The 21,909-nt window shown below is 46.9% G+C and overlaps 1 protein-coding gene across 1 annotated transcript in view; it reads right to left on the reverse strand.

Moving 5' to 3' along the window:
- The window catches only part of LOC126481626 (protein sel-1 homolog 1-like), a 94,526-nt gene that overhangs the window by 46,994 nt on the left and 25,623 nt on the right, over positions 1 to 21,909 (reverse strand). Inside the window, exon 3 of the mRNA XM_050105519.1 lies at positions 5,465 to 5,660. Coding sequence (XP_049961476.1) covers positions 5,465 to 5,660 — 196 coding nt within the window. The remainder of the gene's footprint in view (positions 1 to 5,464; positions 5,661 to 21,909) is intronic.

Raw genomic sequence — 21,909 nt, forward strand, 5'->3', positions numbered from 1 at the left:
CCCGCCTCCAGTGGTGTCGCGACAGGCGTGAATGGAGGGACGAATGGAGACGTGTCGTCTTCAGCGATGAGAGTCGCTTCTGCCTTGGTGCCAATGATGGTCGTATGCGTGTTTGGCGCCGTGCAGGTGAGTGCCACAATCAGGACTGCATACGACCGAGGCACACAGGGCCAACACCCGGCATCATGGTGTGGGGAGCGACCTCCTACACTGGCCGTACACCACTGGTGATCGTCGAGGGGACACTGAATAGTGCACGGTACATCCAAACCGTCATCGAACCCATCGTTCTACCATTCCTAGACCGGCAAGGGAACTTGCTGTTCCAACAGGACAATGCACGTCCGCATGTATCCCGTGCCACCCAACGTGCTCTAGAAGGTGTAAGTCAACTAGCCTGGCCAGCAAGATCTCCGGATCTGTCCCCCATTGAGCATGTTTGGGACTGGATGAAGCGTCGTCTCACGCGGTCTGCACGTCCAGCACGAACGCTGGTCCAACTGAGGCGCCAGGTGGAAGTGGCATGGCAAGCCGTTCTACAGGACTACATCCAGCATCTCTACGATCGTCTCCATGGGAGAATAGCAGCCTGCATTGCTGCGAAAGGTGGATATACACTGTACTAGTGCCGACATTGTGCATGCTCTGTTGCCTGTGTCTATGTGCCTGTGGTTCTGTCAGTGTGATCATGTGATGTATCTGACCCCAGGAATGTGTCAATAAAGTTTCCCCTTGCTGGGACAATGAATTCACGGTGTTCTTATTTCAATTTCCAGGAGTGTAGAATTATAGAGGGAGAAGCCACCCAATAAAACTGGATGAGTAAGGATAATTGTCTATTTAGTAAAGGTCAATGGTTTATTAACATATTTATAGACAGCTAAAACTACAATGGTAAGTGTGGCAAAAACTAATAAGAAGAGGTACTGGCAAAATGATAAGAACTCTGATATGCTTCTGCAGAGTGAGAACTGCCCATGATCAATAGTGGAAGCAATGGCCAACAGCCACTTCTTGTTGCCCAGCTCCAACAAAAATTGATACAATAGCTCAGGGCAACAAAAGGTAAATGATATTGAAAATAATCTGCTCTTTTAACTGGCAGACACTCAAATGGGGAATGGGCAAAATAAATAGCACTGAACAGTAATTAATATTTTAATAAACACCATATGAAGAAGCACATGGTTACAGATGAAGTAACATTTAACTTTTCCTCTCCCTCGCCCTCCCTCCCCTCCCCCTCATACATTAAGTGATGAATAGACGGTACATGATTTATGGAAATGTCATTTGTGGCCACTTCTCATGCTGCACTGAGAATTCTGAAAGACAGACAATAACATAACTGATGTTATTCATTGTGCTTTGATCTCTTAGTTCTAATTAACGTGTCTCAGTTATGTAAAATAAAACTTGAATGAAACAAACAATAAAGGATATGAGATATGAACAGAAAGTAGCAATGGTACACTACACTTAGTAACTAATATTCATGGTTCCAGGGCTCTCTGATTTCCAGCCGGATGTGATCGTTTAAGTGCCACGATATTTCAGCGAATAACCTTTCCACCATCATCAGATGATTCTGATGGAATGGATTGTCTGGTCATTGTCAGTGTTATTTATGTCCATCAGTAGGGATTCAATTCCCTGCGTTGGACAGTCCAATTGCAGCTGCCGATATTCCAATTGCAAGCGCTGATGCTTCAATTGCGGCCGCCAACCCAGGTCCACATTGTCCCTGGCTTCCCACCGGGTGGTGGAAGATGAAGATGCAGAACCCCGTGGAGTGTCCCTGGTGGCCATCGTGCAAGAATCTTGTGTCCGCTTGAGGCGTGATTCCTTGATGGAGCTAAGTAATGGTTTCCATGCCTTGCTGGGTTGAAAACCTGTGCCTCGGTTTATGAGACTGTCTGTCACGCAAATTTCAATGGCCTCTTGAAGATTCTGTCCCAGTAGAAGCTGGTAGGGGCCAGAATCTTGCTCTCTTTGTATTTCGTGTTGTGTCCAATTTCCAAGCAGTGTTCTGCCAGTGCCAATTTGTTGAGCTGGCCTAGGCGCATGTGGCGTGTTTGTTCTTTGCAGCGGTCTTCGGCTGTTTGGATTGTTTGACCGATATAGGATTTGCCGCAACCACATGGAATATTATATACGGTCACCTTCTTGGGGCCAAATCCGTCTTTTACTGTCCCCATCAAGGTGCATAACTTGGACGGTGGTTGGAAGACCATGTCAATTTTGTGTTGCTTTAGCAGTCTCCCAATTTTTGATGTCAGGTTGCCTACATATGTTAGAAAGGCAAGGCCTGGTTCCTCATTTTTAGACTGTTCTTCAACTGGGTTCCTGCTGTGTTTCCGTTTTCTGAGGGCTGTCTGGATCTGTCAATTGCTTTACCCATTCTTGCAGAACACATTTTCTAGGTGCGAGTTCTTTGTGCAGAATTTGTTCGTACAATATCAAGGATGCCCTGTGAACCAGTGTGTTGAGCACCCTGTTGAGTTGTGCGGGATAGTGGCAACTCGAGGCATGTAAATATAAGTCCATGTGTGTAGGCTTGCGGTACATGCTATGACCCAGTGTGCCATTTGAACTCCGCTCTACAAGTACATTCAGAAAGGGTAATTTCCCTTCCTTCTCAATTGCCACTGTGAACTGTATGTTGTCGTGGACAGAATTTAGATCTACATCAGTAGATGACCAGATCCATGGGGCCAAATGACAAATGTGTCGTCCATGTATTGGAAAAAACACACCGGTTTCCATTTGGCTGCTTGTAGTACCTCCTCTTCAAAACACTCCACAAATAAGTTGGCTACCGCTCGTGAGAGAGGGCTCTCCATAGCCACACTGTCAGTCTGCGAATAATATTGGCCGTTGAAGACGCATTAGGTGAATGTAAGTACATGCCTGAAAAGTTGTGTCAACTCAGGACCAAAGCTCTCAATGATAAGGCGGATCGAATCATCTAGTGGGACCCGTGTGAAAAGTGAAAACATTCAAAGCTGACCACGATATCTGTTTCTCTTAGGGTCAGCTCCTTGAGACGACAAATGAAGTCCGTTGAGTTCTGAGTACGGTGTTTGATTTTTCCCACATACAGTCTGAGCAGGCCTGCCAGGTGTTGTGCGAGAGGGTACATGAGCAGCCGACCGTGTGTTGCTGACAATGGGACGCACCTCTTAAGTGTCTTAGGGAGGATGTATATTCTCGGAGCTACTGCGGAGTGCCGTCTAAGTCTTTTGGTATCCTTCTCCTCAATTGCGCCATTTTTCAGTAGGTTTGCAGTGCTTAGTAGTATCCTGTTGGTCAGATCTGTCTTGATCTTCCGGTATGCAGGGTCATCAAGCAGTTTGAGCATCTTCTGTTCACAGTCCTGTCTGTTCAGAACGACTGTGACATTTCCTTTGTCAGCAGGCAGGACAATGGTCTCTGTCTTCTCTGAGGGCTAGAACTGCCGCTCTTTCTTCCCACAAGATGTGCTGGTGGTCGGTTTCACCTTGGAGGCGCTGCTACCCTACTGAAATATGGCACAATTGAGGAGAAGGACATCAAAAGACTTTGACAGCACTCCGCAGTAGCTCCGAGAACATACGGCCTCTCTAAGACACATACGGAAGGGGTGCATCCCATTGTCAGCAACATCGGGGTGCCCATGTACCCTCTCGTACAACACCTGGCAGCTGTGCTCAGATCGTATGTGCGAAACTGCGAACACCATATTCAGAACTCAACGGACTTCATACGTCATCTCAAGGAGCTCCCCCTATGAGAAACAGACATCTTGGTCAGCTTTGATGTCTTGTCACTTTTCACTAGAAAATTCGATCCACCCTATCAGCGAGAAATTTTGTCCTGAGTTGACAACTTTTCAGGCACGTACTTACATCCATCTACTTTGTCTTCAATGGCCAATACTACAAGAAGACCGACAGTGTGGCTATGGGGAGCCCTCCCTCACCAGTGGTAGCCAACTTATTTACGGAGAGTTTCAAAGAGAAGGCACTACAAGCAGCTGAATGGAAACTGGTGGGTTTTTTCCGATACGTGGATGACATTTGTCATCTGGCCCCATGGACCTGGTCATCTACAGACGTAGATCTAAATTCCAGCCATTACAACATACAGTTCACAATGGAAATTGAGAAGGAAGGGAAATTACCCTTTTTGGATGTACTTGTAGAGCGGAGATCAAATGGCACACTGGGTCACAGCATGTACCGCAAATCTACACATACGGACTTATATTTACATGCCTCGAGTTGCCACCATCCTGTACAATTCAACGGGATGCTCAACACACTGGTTCACAGGGCATACTCATTATCGGACAAACAAAATTTGCACAAAAAAATCAAAAACCTAGAAAATGTGTTCCGCAAGAACAGATACAGCAATCAACAGATCCAGACAGCCCTCAGACAACGGAAACACAGCAGGAACCCAGATGAAGAACAGTATAAAGATGAGGGACCAGGCCTTGCCTTTCTACCGTATGCAGGCAACCTGACATTAAAAACTGGTAGACTGCTAAAACAACACAAAACTGACATGGTCTTCCAACCACCGCCCAAGGTACGTGCCTTACTGGGGACAGTGAAAGACAGATTTGGCCTCAAGAAAGTGGCCATATATAATATTCCACGTGATTTCAACAAATCCTACATCGGTCAAACAATCCAAAGAGTCTAAGACCACTGCAAACAAAACCAACGCCATACGCACCTAGGTCAGTCCAACAAATCGGTACTGGCAGAACACTGCTTGGAAACTGGACACAACGCGAAATACGAAGAGACCAAAATTCTGGCCCCTACCAGTTTCTACTGGGGCAGCATCTTCAAGAGCCCATTTAAATTTGCGTAACGGACAATCTCATAAACCGAGACAGGTTTTCAACTCCAGCAAGGCATGGAAACCATTACTTAGCTCCATCAAGGAATCATGCTCCAAGCAGACAAAAGGTCCTTCCATGACTGCCACCAGGGACACTCCACGGGATTCTCCATCTTGCACCACCTAGCGCGACGCTGGGGACGGCACGGACCAGGGTCAGCACCTGCAAATGGATTGTCGGCAGCTGCTATCGAAGCATCAGTGCTTGCAATTGGAATGTGAGCGGATGCAATTGGACCGTCGGCACAGGGAATCCAAGTCCGATGATGGACATAAATAACACTGACACTAAGCAGACAGACCATTCTATCAGAACCACCCAATGATGGCAGAAAGGTTATTCGCTGAATTATCATGGGACTAGAACGATCACATCCAGCTGAATACTTGAGAGCCCTGGAAACAACACACATGCCGGGAAAGCCTCCGATCACATATCAACTAACATTCATTTTATTGTCAGTAACACTTAAAACCAGTTCCTGTAAGCCTCTATGTTTCATCTCATTAATTAGTTTTCAATTAGTTTAATTATCATGCGACAGCACACTCATTAAATTTTCTGTACCTTTACTCGCCACTTTCCTGTAGAAGTCAAGGGCTCGCTCACAGCTTCCCACCAGGTTAACCCCAGACACATAGCGGTAACCAAGAGCCATGCGAGCCCACGCACTTCCTCCAATTGCCCCAAATGTGTAATGCACCAATGCACGTGCTTGGCTGACATTCACAGTGAGGCCAGCAGCATAAAGGAAACCCATACCCTAAAATACACAATGCACAACAATCTGTAGGAAACACGAAAATAACAAACATCAGATTTTGAAAAATGTTAGTAACTACTACTTTTAGCTTATTTATCGCACCTGAGTCTATCCTTGCTCCACCTCTTTCTCCTCAAAAAGGAATTAACTTTGTAGTTCCAAAAGTTAATTTTTCTTCCTTTCTTCCCCCCCTCTCCCATGCCCCCTCCTTCAAGTTTCTCAGCCCTACTTCCTACTTTCCTGTTGTCACAATAACTTGTCTGTGCACCTTTTCTTTGCACCACAGTTTCTTCATCCTAAATTACCAAAAACCTCGATACTTTGTATCCACAGTGTATATTCTGAAGGTTCTACCAATTTGAGTGATCAAACCAAAACGCACCTAAGTAATAGCCATTGATGAATATTGTGTCTTGTTTTGGTTATGATGAATGATAGAATAATGCAATAAATATAATATTATTGAGCATCAGCCAATGATAATTAGAAAATAACACTTTAATGTTTTTGTTACTTTTGTGTGTCCTAGACACGAGATATGAAGCAAAAAGGCAAAACACAGTTCCTCTTGTACGCATTGTTGCTGGAAACCAAGTCTCCTGAAGGGCAATGCAGAAGGCAGGCAAAGTTCTGAAAAGATGTAGCTCAGCCAGGTAGTGGAAAAAAAAAATGCTAAAATTCTACTGGAGAATAACGTTGTAGTACTTTGAGGCCACAAAGGGGCCAAGGGGGCAAATTATACCCTATGATCACCTGCTGCCACTGGCAGAAGGGTTAAGGCATCAACACACAGGTTCCAGGTTCCGACGCGTGGTGCAACCTGGGGCATCAGGGGCTGTCAGAATCTCCACCTCTGATACAGAGGTGGAACAGGCAGGATCTGATGACGTGGGAGTCACCAGAATCTCCTTCTTGGAGGACTTTTTCTTATCTTTCCTCTCCTTACAGGATTTGGATGATTGTGAAGGCTTCTCTGAATCAGTTTCAGGTAATGCTGATGATTGCAAAGCCCTGTGACCAGCAGCTTGTGGCTCCTTCAGTCACTAGTTAGTAAACTGTTTTAGACCAGAACAAGCCTTGGAAGGAAGTGTCCTGAGGGATCTCTTCCTGGTGAGAGAAACTGGAGGAAGGTGATTTGTCTCCAGCTGGGAGATGCGGACCAATATCCCCGCTGAGTCGAAAGCCAATGATCCCAAAATAGGTGAGAGGGAAGCAGCAAGAGGAGAGCCCTCAACCATCAGTGAGGCAGGCTTGGTCGAGCGGCCCTGAGGACCCACTGTAGTAGGTGTAACAGCTGGGAGCACCAGCGCCAAAGAGGGCAATATCAACCTCGGAGCTGCAGCATATGGTGCTGCTACACATGCTGAGTGCAATGTGTCATACTACTTCTTGGCCTCTTGATAAGTTAGTTTGTCCAGGATCTTATATCCTTTTATTTTCTTCTCTTTCCGGAGAATGGTGCAATCTGGTGAGCAAGGAGAATGGTGCATTCCACAGTTAACACAGATGGAGGGAGGGGCTGAAGGAGCATTCAAATGCAGCAGTTGTCCACAATCTCTACAGATGGGGCTATAGTTGCAATGCAAAGACATGCCCAAACTTCAAATACTTAAAGCATCGCGTTGGGGGGAAGGGGCCACATGGTTTCACATCACATCAGTATACCATCACCTTCACATTTTCAGACAGTGGACTGCCCTCATAGGCCAAGATGAAGGCATCAATAGTGACCTTTTTGTCCTCTGGCCCTCCTATGCACAAAACAGATAAAGTGTACACCTGTGGCTCCATGTTGGCATGAAGCTTGTCATCAGATTGCAAGAGCAGGTCTCTGTGGAAAATGATGCCCTGAACCATATTTATATTATTATGGGGAGTGACAGTCACCGGTATGTTGCCCAATTAGTTACAAGTCAGCAGTGCCCGTGTCTGTGATTGTGCAGGGGATGCTGTTTTGATCAAAATTGATCCACTTTTCATTTTAGAGAGAGCTGCCACTTTCCCAAACTTATCTCCTTGCTCTCCAAAAAGAATAAGGGCTTTGTGGCCAAAAAGGAATCCACGTCAGTTCTTGTGCAAACTAAGTAATGGGGGAAGTATTTCTCTGCTTGCCATTTAACCCTAAGTTCCTCCTATCGCATTGCCAAGGAAGGGAAAAATTTTAGGATCGTATCTTCCTGTATTAAACAAGAACTTTCCTTCCACAGAGGCTGCTAGGGCCATATGGCCACCAGCGGGAGATAACTTGATCTGCTTAATTGGCGGCTTGTCCGAGATGGTGTCACCCTCTCCGAACAGGGGCTCCCCCATGGAAGTTATCCAGCCTCAGCTACAGCTACCTGGCCTGTAATCCACTGCTTGGAGTTCCCATGCACCAGTCACCATGGGTACATACTCCTTGGTAGACATGGGGAGTTTTCAGCTCAGGCACCAACACTGTGTTCCTGCATGGTCGGGGGCTACCACCGTATAGGCACTTTCTTTTTTTTTTTTTTGTGGGGTTTAAGGGCGCTCAACTACTGAGGTCATTAGCGCCCAGTCACTGTTGTTAGAGCACATGGAATCTAGTAAAACTCAAGGGGAGGGGGGGACACCAGAAAGACCTGACAAAGTTGCAGATAAAATAAGTAAAAAGGTTAGATGTCTTTGGACAAGACAGTTAAAGTTATAAAACGCAGAACACGAGCAGCTGCTTGAGCGTCATCAGCTAAAATATCCGGTAAAGTAGATGGCAGGGACAGGACAACACGAGATTGACTAAAGCGGGGACACGACAATAAAACATGGCGCACTGTTAATGCCTGACCACAAGGGCACTGCGGGGCTGGGTCACCGGAGAGCAGGTAGCGGTGGCTAATCCGGCAATGCCCAATCTGCAACCTGGTCAGAAGGACCTCCTCTTGCCGAGATGGTCGGGAGGAGGTTGTCCAAGCAGTTGGGAGCGGTTTTACTGCCCGGAGCTTGTTTCCTTGGAGGGATGACCAAGCATCCCACCACAACGACACAAGCCTCTTACAAACATCCCCACGAACGTCAGATGACGGGACACAATGGGAGGCTGGCCGAGGCAGGAGGACTGCAGCCTTGGCTGCAGCATCCGCAGCCTCATTCCCAGGCACTCCTACATGTCCGGGAACCCACAGAAAGCTGACAGGAGAACCATTATCAGCGAAAGAATGGAGGGACTGCTGTATCCGCTGAATCAAGGGATGGACTGGATAGGGAGCTCCAAGGCTCTGAAGAGCACTGAGTGAGTCAGAGCAGAGTACATACGATGAATGGCGGTGGCGGCAGGCATACTGAACGGCCTGATGGAGAGCAAAAAGCTCGGCCGTAAAGCTCGAACATTGGTCGAGGAGCCGGTATTTAAAGGTGGCGGCCCCGACGACAAAGGCACAGCTGACACCATCGTCAGTTTTGGAGCCATCGGTGTAAATAAAGGTGTGACCGGCAAGTCGAGCATGAAGTTCGACAAACCGTGAGCAATACACTGCAGCCGGAGTACCCTCCTTCGGGAGTGAGCTGCGGTCGAGATAAATATGAACCGGAGCCCGGAGCCTGGAGCCAAGGTGGTGTCGGGCTCTCACCCTCTCTGAAGGTGGTAGGGAGGGCAAAATCCAATTGTCGAAGCAGGCGACGGAAGCGGACTCCGGGGGGCAGCAGGGCAGACACATACAACCCGTACTGACGGTCGACAGAATCGGCAAAGAAGGACTGGTAAGAGGGGTGGTCGGGCATAGACAACAGCCGGCAGGCATACCGGCACAGCAGTACGTCGCGTCGGTAGGTCAATGGTAATTCAGCAGCTTCAGCATAAAGACTCTCGACAGGACTAGTGTAGAAGGCTCCGGTCGCAAGACGTAACCCCCGATGGTGGATGGAGTTGAGACGGCATAAGAGGGATGGCCTAGCAGATGAGTAGACGAAGCTCCCATAATCCAGCTTCGATTGGACTATGGACCGATACAAGCGAAGCAGGACAGTGTGATCCGCTCCCCAAGATGAACCACTAAGAACTCTCGAGGACATTAAGGGAACGTGTACAACGGGCCGCCAAATAAGAGACATGCGGAGACCAACACAGTTTCCTGTCCAACGTGAGCCCTAGAAACTTAGTTGTTTCCACGAATTGGAGAACAATGGGACCGAGATGTAAGGATAGCGGAAGGAACGCTTTATATCGCCAAAAGTTGATACAAACCGTCTTCTCTTCAGAGAACCGGAAGCCATTTGCCACGCTCCATGAGTATAGGCTGTCTAGACAACGCTGACGGCAGCGCTCCAGGAGCCATGTTCTCTGGGCACTGCAGTAGATCGCGAAGTCATCGACAAAGAGAGAGCCTGAGACATTAGGTGGAATGCAATCCATAATTGGATTGATCGCGATGGCAAAAAGGGCTACGCTCAAGAAGGAGCCCTGAGGCACTCCGTTCTCCTGGAGGAAGACGTCGGACAATACGGAACCCACACGTACCCTAAACTTTCGATCCGTTAAAAAGGAATCAATAAAAAGGGGCAGGCGACCGCGTAGGCCCCACCTGTGCATAGTGCGGAGGATACCTCCTCTCCAACAGGTATCATAAGCCTTCTCCAAATCGAAGAACACGGCTACCGTTTGGCGCCTTTGCAAAAAGTTGTTCATGATGAATGTCGACAAGGTCACAAGGTGGTCAACAGCGGAGCGGCGGCGACGAAAGCCGCATTGGACATCGGTAAGTAGCCGTCGAGATTCAAGAATCCAAACTAACCGAGCATGAACCATGCGCTCCATCACCTTACAGACACAGCTTGTAAGAGAAATGTGGCAGTAACTAGAAGGAAGGTGTCTATCCTTCCTGGGTTTGGGTATAGGAACGACGACGGCGTCACGCCAACGCATGGGGACCTGACCTTCGGTCCAGACGCGATTGTAGGTACGAAGAAGGAAGCTTTTGCCCGCCGGAGAAAGGTGTGCCAGCATCTGAACGTGAATGGCATCTGGCCCCGGAGCAGAGGACCGGGACAGTGCAAGCGCACGTTCGAGTTCCCGTATAGTAAAGGGGGCATTATAAGTTTCCAGATTCAGGGAGTGGAAGGAAGGTCGCCGAGCCGCTTCTGCCTCTTTCCTGGGAAGGAAGGCAGGGTGGTAATGGGCGGAGCTTGAAACCTCCGCGAAAAACCGGCCGAAGGCGTTGGAGACAGCCACAGGATCAACAAGGACCTCATTACCTGAGGTCAGGCCAGGTACCGAGGAGTGGGCCGTAATGCCCGACAGCCGGCGCAGGCCACTCCATACGACAGAAGAGGGAGTAAAACTGTTAAAGGAGCTGGTGAAAGAGGCCCAACAAGCTTTTTTGCTGTCTTTGATGACTCTACGGCATTGCGCTCAGAGTCGTTTGTATCCAATACAATTCGCCAACGTAGGATGGCGGCGAAAGGTGCGTAAAGCACATCGTCGAGCACGGATAGCGTCTCTACAAGCCTCGTTCCACCAGGGGACGGAAACGCGATGTGAAGAAGAGGTAGTACGAGGAATGGAACGTTCGGCAGCATTGATGACAACAGCCATGAGGTATTCGACCTGACTGCCATAACTGAGAAAATCGTGGTCCGGAAAGGTCGCCAGGGAGGAGTAAAGTCCCCAGTCAGCTTTCGGTATGTTCCAGCTCGAAGGACGTGGGGATGGGGTGTGGTGCAGGAGACGAACGACACAGGGGAAGTGGTCGCTCGAATAGGTGTCAGAAAGGACATACCACTCGAACCGACGGGCAAGAGTGAGCCAAGAGTGAGCCTCTTTGACAGGATGCAGGAGAGCCCCAAAGGGGATGATGGGCATTGAAGTCGCCAAACAATAAAAACGGCAGGGGAAGCTGAACAATCAGGTGCATCATGTCAGCCCGACTAACAGCAGATGACGATGGAGTGTAGATGGTACAAACTGAAAAAGTAAAAGCAGAAAGAGTAATACGGACAGCTATTGCTTGGAGTGGGGTGGTCAATGGGATGGGATGGTAATAGACATCGTCCCGAACGAGCAACATGACCCCACCATGAGCTGGGATACCGTCCACAGGGGTGAGGTCATATCGCTCCGAGGTATAGTGGGTAAATGCAATACGGTCAGTCGGGCGCAACTTGGTTTCCTGGAGACCAAGGACGAGCGGACAGTGCAGGCGGAGGAGCAGTTGTAATTCCTCCCGATTAGATCGAATACCCCTTATGTTCCAATGTAACAAGGCCATCGCTAGTCAAAAAAGAGGGGGAACGAGACGGGGGACGAGCTGGTCACCTCGACGGCCGCGGAGGGCCAGGTTTCGAGGGAACAACGCTACAACCGGCGAGAGGCGGATCCTGTTCCATCGAGTCGTCGCCAGCTGCGGCCGCTGTCCCTGGTGGTGTAGGAGGGGCAGCATCATTTGCCGACGAGAGGCCAGCTGAGCGCCTGGCAGCAGAGCGTCCCGGCGAAACTGAGGACGGACGGGAGCAGCGACTCACGGATGGAGCGTCAGACGAAACGCGCCGGGGTGGAGAGGGGGCTAGAGACTTTTTCTTGGAGGCCTTCTTGGAAGTCCGAGGAGGCACAGGGATGGTGGGCCGGACCCGAAGAATGTCCTCACGTGCGGGGTCCATTTTGGAACGCCGGACCTGGGAAGCTGGGGTCCGGAACGTTTCCCCGATGGACGCCTGAGAAGAGGATCGCTTCTCAGGCGGCGCGGGAGGGGGGGGGGGGGGAGGGAGGTTGGCCCGTGGGGCAGAGGGGGCGGGGGCCACGGGGGAGGAGGATTTGGAAGGGAGGGATTTGGGAGGCAGAGGCAGAGACCCCGGATGGGGGGAGGAGGCGGAGGGGGGACAGGATAGGGGTGAGGATACCGCGGAAGGAGTGGACACAACTGAGGCAAACGAAGTGGGCAACGGCACGGGATGGAGGCGGTCATTCTTCTTCCTGGCCTCAGAATAAGAGAGACGATGCAAAGTTTTGAGTTCTTGTATCTTCTTCTCCTTCTGATATGCGGGGCAGTCTGAGGATCTAGGCGAGTGGATGCCAGGACAATTAACGCACCGAGGTGGTGGGGTGCATGTATGCTTCTCATGAAGAGGACGTCCACAGTCGCCACAAAGGGGCTCAGCCTCACACCGTGACGACATGTGCCCTAAGCGCAAACACCGAAAACAGCGCATAGGAGGCGGGACGTAAGGTCGCACGTCGCACCGGTAGCACATCACCTTTACCTTCTCCGGGAGAACGTCCCCATCGAAGGCGAGGATAAAGGCCCCGGTGTCGATGTGACGGTCTTTGGGGCCGCGCTGGACTCGCCGGACAAAATGCACGCCTCGGCGCTCCAGGTTGGCCCTGAGCTCCTCATCAGATTGCAGCAGGAGATCCCGATGAAAAATAACCCCCTGCGTCCTATTTAGTGCCAGATGCGGGACAATGGACACTGGGATGTCCCCTAGGCGGTCGCACACCTGGACACGGACCCCGAACGCATCTTGCTGAGATTCTCGATTTCCCCAAAGATGTCCTCAATGTGCTGAACAAAGAACATGGGCTTGGAGGTGGCGAACGTCCCCCCATCGGTTCGAGAACGGACCAAATAGCGGGGGAAGTACTTCGCACCCAAGCCGGCGGGCCTGTCCCTCCTCCCAGGGAGTGGCCAAGGGGGAAAGGGCAGGAGAACCAGAACCAGAGACAGTACCTTTTCTTTTGAAAGACTCGGCCGCAGAGCGACCTGATACGTGTTGACGTTTCATCTGCGAAACGTCCGCCCTGATACCACCCACTCCGACCAGGGGCTCTCCCCACGGGCGCTACCCAGCCTCAGCAAGGGCCACCTGGCAGGATGACCGTTGCCGGGAGTCCTGATGCCCCAAGGAGACGGGCATCTACTCCTTGGCCGACGTGGGGAGGGTGCAGCTCAGGTATCGGCAGTACGATCCCTGTGTTGTCAGGGGGTTACAACCTAGAGGGTACATGACGACCCCACCACAACGGGCTGGCTACCGTGCTGGATTTCTGGTGCCATGGAAAGTCCATCATGATCGTAGGTGCAGATGGGGACGCACTATGGGCGTAACTTGTACAACCCATCAGGCGTTTAGGCCCAATTTGAGGAATAGTGGGTATGGTTACAACGCCGGTACAATGCTGAGTGCCAAGGTCTTAGTGCACTGAGGACCAGTGGTACACCACGTAAGGCGTCCTTCCCCAAAAGGCTCGTACTTCTGTAGAATTTTGAAAAATGAACCCCAAGGGGGACCATCACATGGAAGGCCGAAACGGTTGAAACTCCTTTTAGTCGCCTCTTACGACAGGCAGGAATACCTCGGGCCTATTCTTACCCCCGACCCGCAGGGGGTGTTATAGGCACTTGATAACCCCCCCTCCCCCACAAAAAAAAACTTGATGGCTACAGTACTGGGTGTGTTATCTTACTAAAGGGAAGGATGCAAAGATTGAAAGGCACAGCAGTGGAGCACACAATGCATTGTGTGACCTCCCCCTGCACTTCCGGAGAATTTTAAAAATTTGTGGCAGGTGAAACCAAACAGTCGGGACCATGTGTTTATTTAATGAAAAGCTGTATAAATTGCCAGAAGTGGAAATTGTGGTCCCAAATTATAAATCAGGTACGAGTACAGTTTGCACCAAGAAAACCATTTGATGGACAGGTAGAGAGGGAATGGGATAGTGGAAATATAAGCTCGCAGCATTGAAAGTAAGTAATGCTGCACAGGTCGGGGCCCAATGGTAGCCAAGCATGTGCTCACAAAAAAGTTGTTAGCCCCCTGTGGGACACGTTTTCTGAAATCTTGTCTTGAGCAACTAATTCAGTAACCCTCACGCAATGCAAATATCTTAAATCTTTTAACTACAAACAGACTGGACCTTATCGACCGCAACAATGTAGAGGTTTTATTGTCGCAACTATGGTTACGAACATAAATAAATCAGTCAAGAAGGCTGGGTGAATGTTTCTGTTAGAAAGAGCAGATGAGCTGTTATCAGCATCTCACTTACACAGTGAATTGGCATTACTTAGTTCCAGTAAGATTAATAGAGAGAAATAATGAGAAAAGTTTAAACAGATTATAAATTGTGGTTTGGAGAACTATGTGCCAGTCTGGTGTGGCAGTTTAAGATAGCAAAATGAAAGCTAAAGTTTTGAATTTCTCATTTAAGAAATTATTCACACATGAAAATTGTCCAAACATACCATCATTTGACCATTGAACAGACTCCTGTATGGACAACATAATAATAAGCATCCCTGGCGTAGAAAAACAGCTGAAAGGGTGAAAACAAATAAGTCACCAGGTATGGATGGAATCCCAATTCGATTTTACAAACAGTGCTCTATGGCACTGGCCCCTTACCTAGCTTGTATTTATCCTAAATCTCTTGCCCATTGCAAAGTCTCAAGCAATTGGAAAAAACTTCAGATGACTCTTGTACATAAGAAGGGTAAAAGAATGGACCTGAATAATTACAGGCCAATTTCCCTAGCATCAATTTGCTACAGAACCCTTGAACATCGTCTCAGTTCAAATATAATAAATTTTCTTGAGAGTGAGATGCTTATGTCCAAGAACCAGCAAAGTTTTAGAAATCACCATTTGTGCAAATCTCCGCTTGCCCTTTTCTCACATGATATACTACGAACTACAGATGAAGGACAACGCGAACTTCCATACCTCTAGATCTCCAAAAAGCATTTGACACAATGCCCCACTACACAGTGAAAATAACAGTGCGAGCATCTGGAACAGGTTCCGAGATATATGAGTGGCTCAAAGACTTCTTAAGTAATAGAACCAAGTATGCTGTCTTCAACAGTGAGTATTCATCAGAGACAAAGGTATTGTAGAGGTGCTCAAGGGAAGTGTGATAGGACCACTGTTGTTCTCTATACACATAAATTATTTATATCTAAAAACAAAGATGCTGTAACTTACCAAACGAAAGTGTTGGTACGTTGATAGAGACAATAAAAAACACACACACAAATTTCAAGCTTTCACAGCCCAAGGTTGCTTCATCAGGAAAGAGGGAAGGAGAGGGAAAGACGAAAGGATGTGGATTTTAAGGGAGAGGGTAAGGAGTCATTCCAATCCCGGGAGTGGAAAGACTTACCTAAGGTAAGACACCAGTGCGACCTATTCTTGAGTACTGCTCAAGTGTTTAGGATTCGTACCAGGTCAAATTAAAGGAAGACATTGAAGTAATTCAGAGATAGACTGTTAGATTTGTAACCAGTAGGTTTGAACAACACATAAGTGTTACAAAGATGCTCCGGCAATTCAAATGGGAATCCCTAAAGGTAAGGCAAAGTTCTTCTCGAGGTACACTATTAAAAAAATTAAGAGAACCAGCAGTGAAAGCTGACTGTAGAATGATTCTACTGCCACTAATGTACATTTTGTCTAAGGATCACAAACATAAGAACAAGAAATTGTGCTCATATGGAGACAGACAGACAGTCCTTTTTTCCCCCCCTCGCTCTATCTGCGAGTGGAACAGGAAAGGAAATGACTAGTAGTGGCACAGAGTGCCCTCTACCATGTTCTGTACGATGGCTTTTTGAGTAAGTATGTAGATGTACATGTTGGTTTGAGCTCTACAGGGCTTTATTAAGTGTAGTCCTATTAGTGTCAGTGTGCTTTTACATTTCTCAGACCTATGATCTGACTTGTCCACCCAGTAGAAAGGGGACCTACACTTTAACATGAACTCCAATCGATAGTGCTACTCTATATTATCCATGTATACATATCACTGCCAGAAGTGAAAAGACTGATAAATGGCAAAAATTCCTAGGATCAACAGAGAATTGATCTCACTGAACATTAGTTATACCTCACATTATTTTGCAATCTTCGGCTCCCTATCATGAGCCATGGAATTCTAGTTACTGCTATGGTGAATCTCCTGTGACTATCAGATTACTTTTTCCGCCAAGTATAACAGCTTTAAATCATGGCTATGAAACATGTTGTCTGGCTGATGCTGTCCGAGAGGCTACTTATACTAGCTGCTGACACAACCCCTTGTGTTCTCATCACACCTAGTGCTGTACACCTCATGCACTATCCATATTCTGAACTATTACCTTGATGATCTGTCTTGCAGAAGTGTGCTTATAGAGGCCTTTGAATTCTTGTACTTCCTTTCCTTATGTACACACTTGAGTTTCATTCATGACCCACAGTAAAGTTAGTTTCGAGTGAGATTTGATACAAATAACCACAAAATATGACACAAAAATAAGTTGTGTGTGGATTTTGCATCATATTCTTAACAAAGAAACTCTACCACTACAGAGGGAGACAGAATGCTGTGTGCCTAATGCAGTCTTACTTGGGCATGGAAAACTGTTAATAAAAATAATCAAATGTAAGAATGTCTTCTAGTTATAAGGGTGTACCTCAGAGATTTCTTTTTGGACCTTTCCTGTCCATCATTTACATAAATGGTTTACCCACGTGTTGTGTGGTGTGATGCAGTGCTACATGCACATGACAACACTCATCACATGTGACATCAACCTCAAAAATAATGAATACAGCACGATGGTGATGGAGAGGTGTACTACTTGGTTTGAGGCAAATGTACTCCAAAAAATTGACAGTGAAACTGATGGCATTATATTCATTCTGAATGCCGCCATTCATGACAACAGAACAGTCAAACTACTGGGATTTCGCAAAGACCAAAAGCTCAGCTGGTATACCCACACACAGAAAATATGTGACAGATTAGCATCTGTCATTTATCTGCTGCACAAGCAGAGAAGCAGTGCCCGTAATTGTTTAAGCACCAAAATAAATCTATCACATGCACTACAAGACTTAGTCCATGTGAATCACATACATTTTATTTCAAACAACTAAATATAATGACTATATGAGACAACAAAAGTTGCTACTCACCATATAGCAGAGATGCTGAGCCACGACAGCCACAATAAAAAGATTCACACAATCATAGCTTTCGGCCATTAAGGCCTTTGCCAGCAGTAGTCAGACAGACAGACAGACAGACAGACAGACACACACACACACACACACACACACACACACACACACACACACACAAGTGCAACTTGCACACACATCTGCAGTCTCAGAGAGCTGAAACTACACTGCGAGCAGCAACACAAGTGCATGATGGGGGTGGCGACTAGGTGGGGGTAAGGAGGAGGCTGGGGTGGGGAGGGGGAGGGATAGTATGGTGGGAGTGGCGGACAGTGCAGTGTTGCAGTTTAGACAGAGGGTAGGAGAGAAGGTGTGGAGGGGGTAAGTAGCAGAAAGGAGAGAAATAAAAATAAAAGAAATTAAAAGACTGGGTGTGGTGGTGAAATGATGGCTGTGTAGTGCTGGAATGGGAACAGGGAGGGGGCTGGATGGGTGAGGACAGTGACTAACGAAGGTTGAGGCCAGGAGGGTTACGGGAATGTAGGATGTATTGCAGGGAAGTTTATATTTCTCTCCTTTCCACTACTTACTCCCTCCCCCTCCGCACCTTCTCTCCTACCCTCCGTCTAAACTGCAATACTTCACTGTCTGCCACTCCCACCATACTATCCCTCCCCCTCCCCACCCCAGGTTCCTCCTTACCCCCACCCAGTCGTCACTCCCATCATGCACTGGTGCTGCTGCTCGCAGTGTAGTTTCAGCTCTCTGAGACTGCAGATGTGTGTGCAAGTTGTGCTTGCGTGAGTGTGTGCGTGTGTGCATGTGTATATGTGTGTTTACTGCTGACAAAGGCCTTAATGGCCGAAAGCTATGATTGTGCCTATCACAGCTCAGCATCTCCGCTATATGGTGCATAGCAACTTTCATTCTCTCTTATTGTTACATTCCATCCTGGATTTTCCATTTTTAAATATAATGACTCTACTGTTCGTTGCAATAAGTTAACAATTGGCACGGTGGCTGTCGGTAGCGACCGTGCCCCCACATTATGGCTGCTGAAGGGAGGCGGGCAGTGGGGAGAGGAGGGGGTCGGGGGGGGGGGGGGGGGGGGAGGGAGGCCGGCAGTGGGGAGAGGGCGAGATGGGGGGGGGGGGGGGGGGGGAAGGGCAGTGTTGGCTCCTCTACCCATGTTTTGTGCCTAACACGAAATTGGAGGCAGCACTCGCAGAAATATTGCCCACTTAAGTGACATGTCTGCCAGACGTAAATCACCTAATTTGATGATATATTCATACTCTAGTGTTTTGCCTACAATTTATGTATTACTTGTTTATAAAAAACAATGAAAATGAAAGTAGATGAATGTATAACTTATGACACTCTGAACTGAAAGTAAAATACTAATTTTTGAAATCTGTCTGCGCATTGCATTTATTAAATGCAACACAGCAGTAATGTTTACAAAGAGTAATAAACTGTGCCCAAAACAACTGCCAAAATGATGTTCACTAAAGATCACTAACATCTGTGTATGATTCACCACCACCACCACCACCACCACCACCACCACCACCACCGCTTGAGGGCTTGGTAATGATGATAATGCCATTGATGGTCATTTCCATTATTCCATCTCGTGTCCAGTACACTTGCTCCAGCTACTGAACATTCTTGCAGTAAGTTTATTTTCCTTCGACATGTTGTTAGTGACAGTGTTCTCCCTGAAATTGTGTTCTGTTTCGGCCCACGCCAATTTTATAGGATTTAGATCAAAGTGTTAGGGCAGTAAACGCAGTACATTGTGGCCTCTGTTCTCTGCGATTTCACCCACAACATACACTTCCATGGCTATTTTGTTTTCCTTTATTGTAGATAACAGTTCAGCCTTCCTCACTGAGTCATTGCAGTTTATTTGCCCATCTTGCAACCATTCTAACATCATAATCCAGAACGCATATGTATTAGGCATTCTGTCCCACACCCTGGTATAGTATGGCAGATAATCCATACAATCACAGAATCACTATATCTGCTCCCACCCCCAATCCCTTTCCTGTTGACATCTGCTAGTTTCACCAAATTAAAGACGTTCACAAATTAGTAGAAACAGTCTCTTGCATGAAACTTCCTGACAAACTAAAACTGTGTCTACTGTCTACTGTAGGATGAAAAGTTCATTCTAGTTTCTTGAATCCTACTGCAAGTGCTTCCTAATTTGCCTCTGCATGTAAGTTCTTCTCAAACCTACAGAAGTTGTGTGTGTTCAGTGCCGGTGTGAAATTATAATTGTCGAAAAGGAGAATGACACAAAGGCAGATCGGTTGAAACAAATGTACCATTGGAACCCTCAAACACTTAATTGGCAGCACCGGTCAAGGAACAGTGAAATGAGTTTACAAATCAATTTTTTTCGCCATAAGGGAAAGTGGAACGGCAGTACAGATGTCCTTAAATTTGTGCTAATTTTTTAATTTTACCGTAAACCTAAATGCATTACATTTGTGATAAAAGCAGTAAATACTGCTTGCAAATTTGAAAAGTAATTAAAACATATTCTTGGTGAGATACCGCACCTCATTTTGTTTCCCGTAGTCAAATATTTGATTCTAAAAAGATGTTCGAAATTTGTGTACAACATCCTCAAAGCTTTTAATCCAAGTGAAGTCCTCTGATTTTAGGCAACTGAATTGTGTTTCTTGGTAACATCAATATGTACTCTTCCACAATTTTTTTCAATTTTTTTATTTTAGTGTTTCAGCACGATTTTTATTTATCAACAGTAATGCAACAACAATGGTTTTTAATAATAACTGCACTTCTGTAATAAGTACTCTGATGTAAACATCTCAGTGAGTGCCTACAGAAGTTACTTGCTAGTGGATGCAAGTCTTTTGTAATACTTCACAACCTGACATTGGCAGCACTCCGAGACAATTGAATATCTTTCAAGTAGTGCTGATTTTCTCCGCTTCTGGCAGCACTAGCAAAATTGTCAAGTTATTGTGGCCAAACAGTACTCAGGCTTTGTATTTGTAACTGCCTTGTCTTTGTTAAAGAAAACTTAAGTATAATCAAAGGAGGGCAATCCATAACGAAAACATATGAAGCTGGCTTGAAATTAAAATGCTAAACTAGGCTGCCAAACATCCGTATCAAGTATCTTGGTCATATCTACTTTAACAAATTATCTGAAAACATGTACACAAGGTCAGTAAATAAATTTAAAACTATTACTGCGGAGTGAGTGGAAAGTAAAAGATTGTACTCTGCTCAAGAGTTCCTTTGCTGTGTGACAAATTATCTTTCCTACAATCTTATGAGAATGAACTATCAATGGAAAACATATTTTATTTTGTAATCATATATGCCATACTCTAACAACTTTATTACTGTCTTGCATTTCTTGTCATTTACCCATTTAATTACTTTTGTCTTTGTCATTCGACTAACTATGTTTTATATAAAAACAAAGATGATGTAACTTACCAAACGAAAGTGCTGGCATATTGATAGGCGCACAAACAAACACAAACACAAACACAAACACAAAATTCAAGCTTTCGCAACCAACAGTTGCGTCATCAGGAAAGAGGGAAGGAGAGAGAAAGACAAAAGGATGTGGGTTTTAAGGGAGAGAGTAACGAGTCTTTCCTATCCCAGGATTGGAAAGACTTACCTTAGGGGGACTTCCTCAAATCCTGCCCTGAAATGAGATCCATGCTTCATGAAATTCTCCCCACTCCACCAAGAGTGTCTTTCCGCCGTCCACCTAACCTTCATAACCTCTTGGTTCATCCCTATGAAATCCCCAAACCACCTTCCCTACCCTCTGGCTCCTACACTTGTAACTGCCCCCGGTGTAAAACCTGTCCCATGCACCCTCCCACCACCACCTACTCCAGTCCTGTAACCCGGAAGATATATACACGGTCAAAGGCAGAGCCACGTGTGAAAGCACCCACATGATTTACCAACTGACCTGCCTACACTGTGAAGCTTTCTATGTGGGAATGACCAGCAACAGACTGTCCATTCGCATGAATGGACACAGGCAGACCGTGTTTGTCGGTAATGAGGATCACCCTGTGGCTAAACATGCCTTGGTGCATGGCCAGCACATCTTGGTACAGTGTTACACCGTCCGGGTTATCTGGATACTTCCCACTAACACCAACCTGTCAGAACTCCGGAGATGGGAACTTGCCCTTCAGTATATCCTCTCTTCCCGTTACCCACCAGGCCTCAACCTCGGCTAATTTCAAGTTGCCGCCGCTCATACCTCATCTGTCATTCAACAACATCTTTGCCTCTGTACTTCCACCTCGACTGATATCTCTGCCAAAACTCTTTGCTTTTA

Source organism: Schistocerca serialis, chromosome 1 (genome assembly GCF_023864345.2).
Source record: "Schistocerca serialis cubense isolate TAMUIC-IGC-003099 chromosome 1, iqSchSeri2.2, whole genome shotgun sequence".
NCBI lineage: Eukaryota > Metazoa > Arthropoda > Insecta > Orthoptera > Acrididae > Schistocerca > Schistocerca serialis.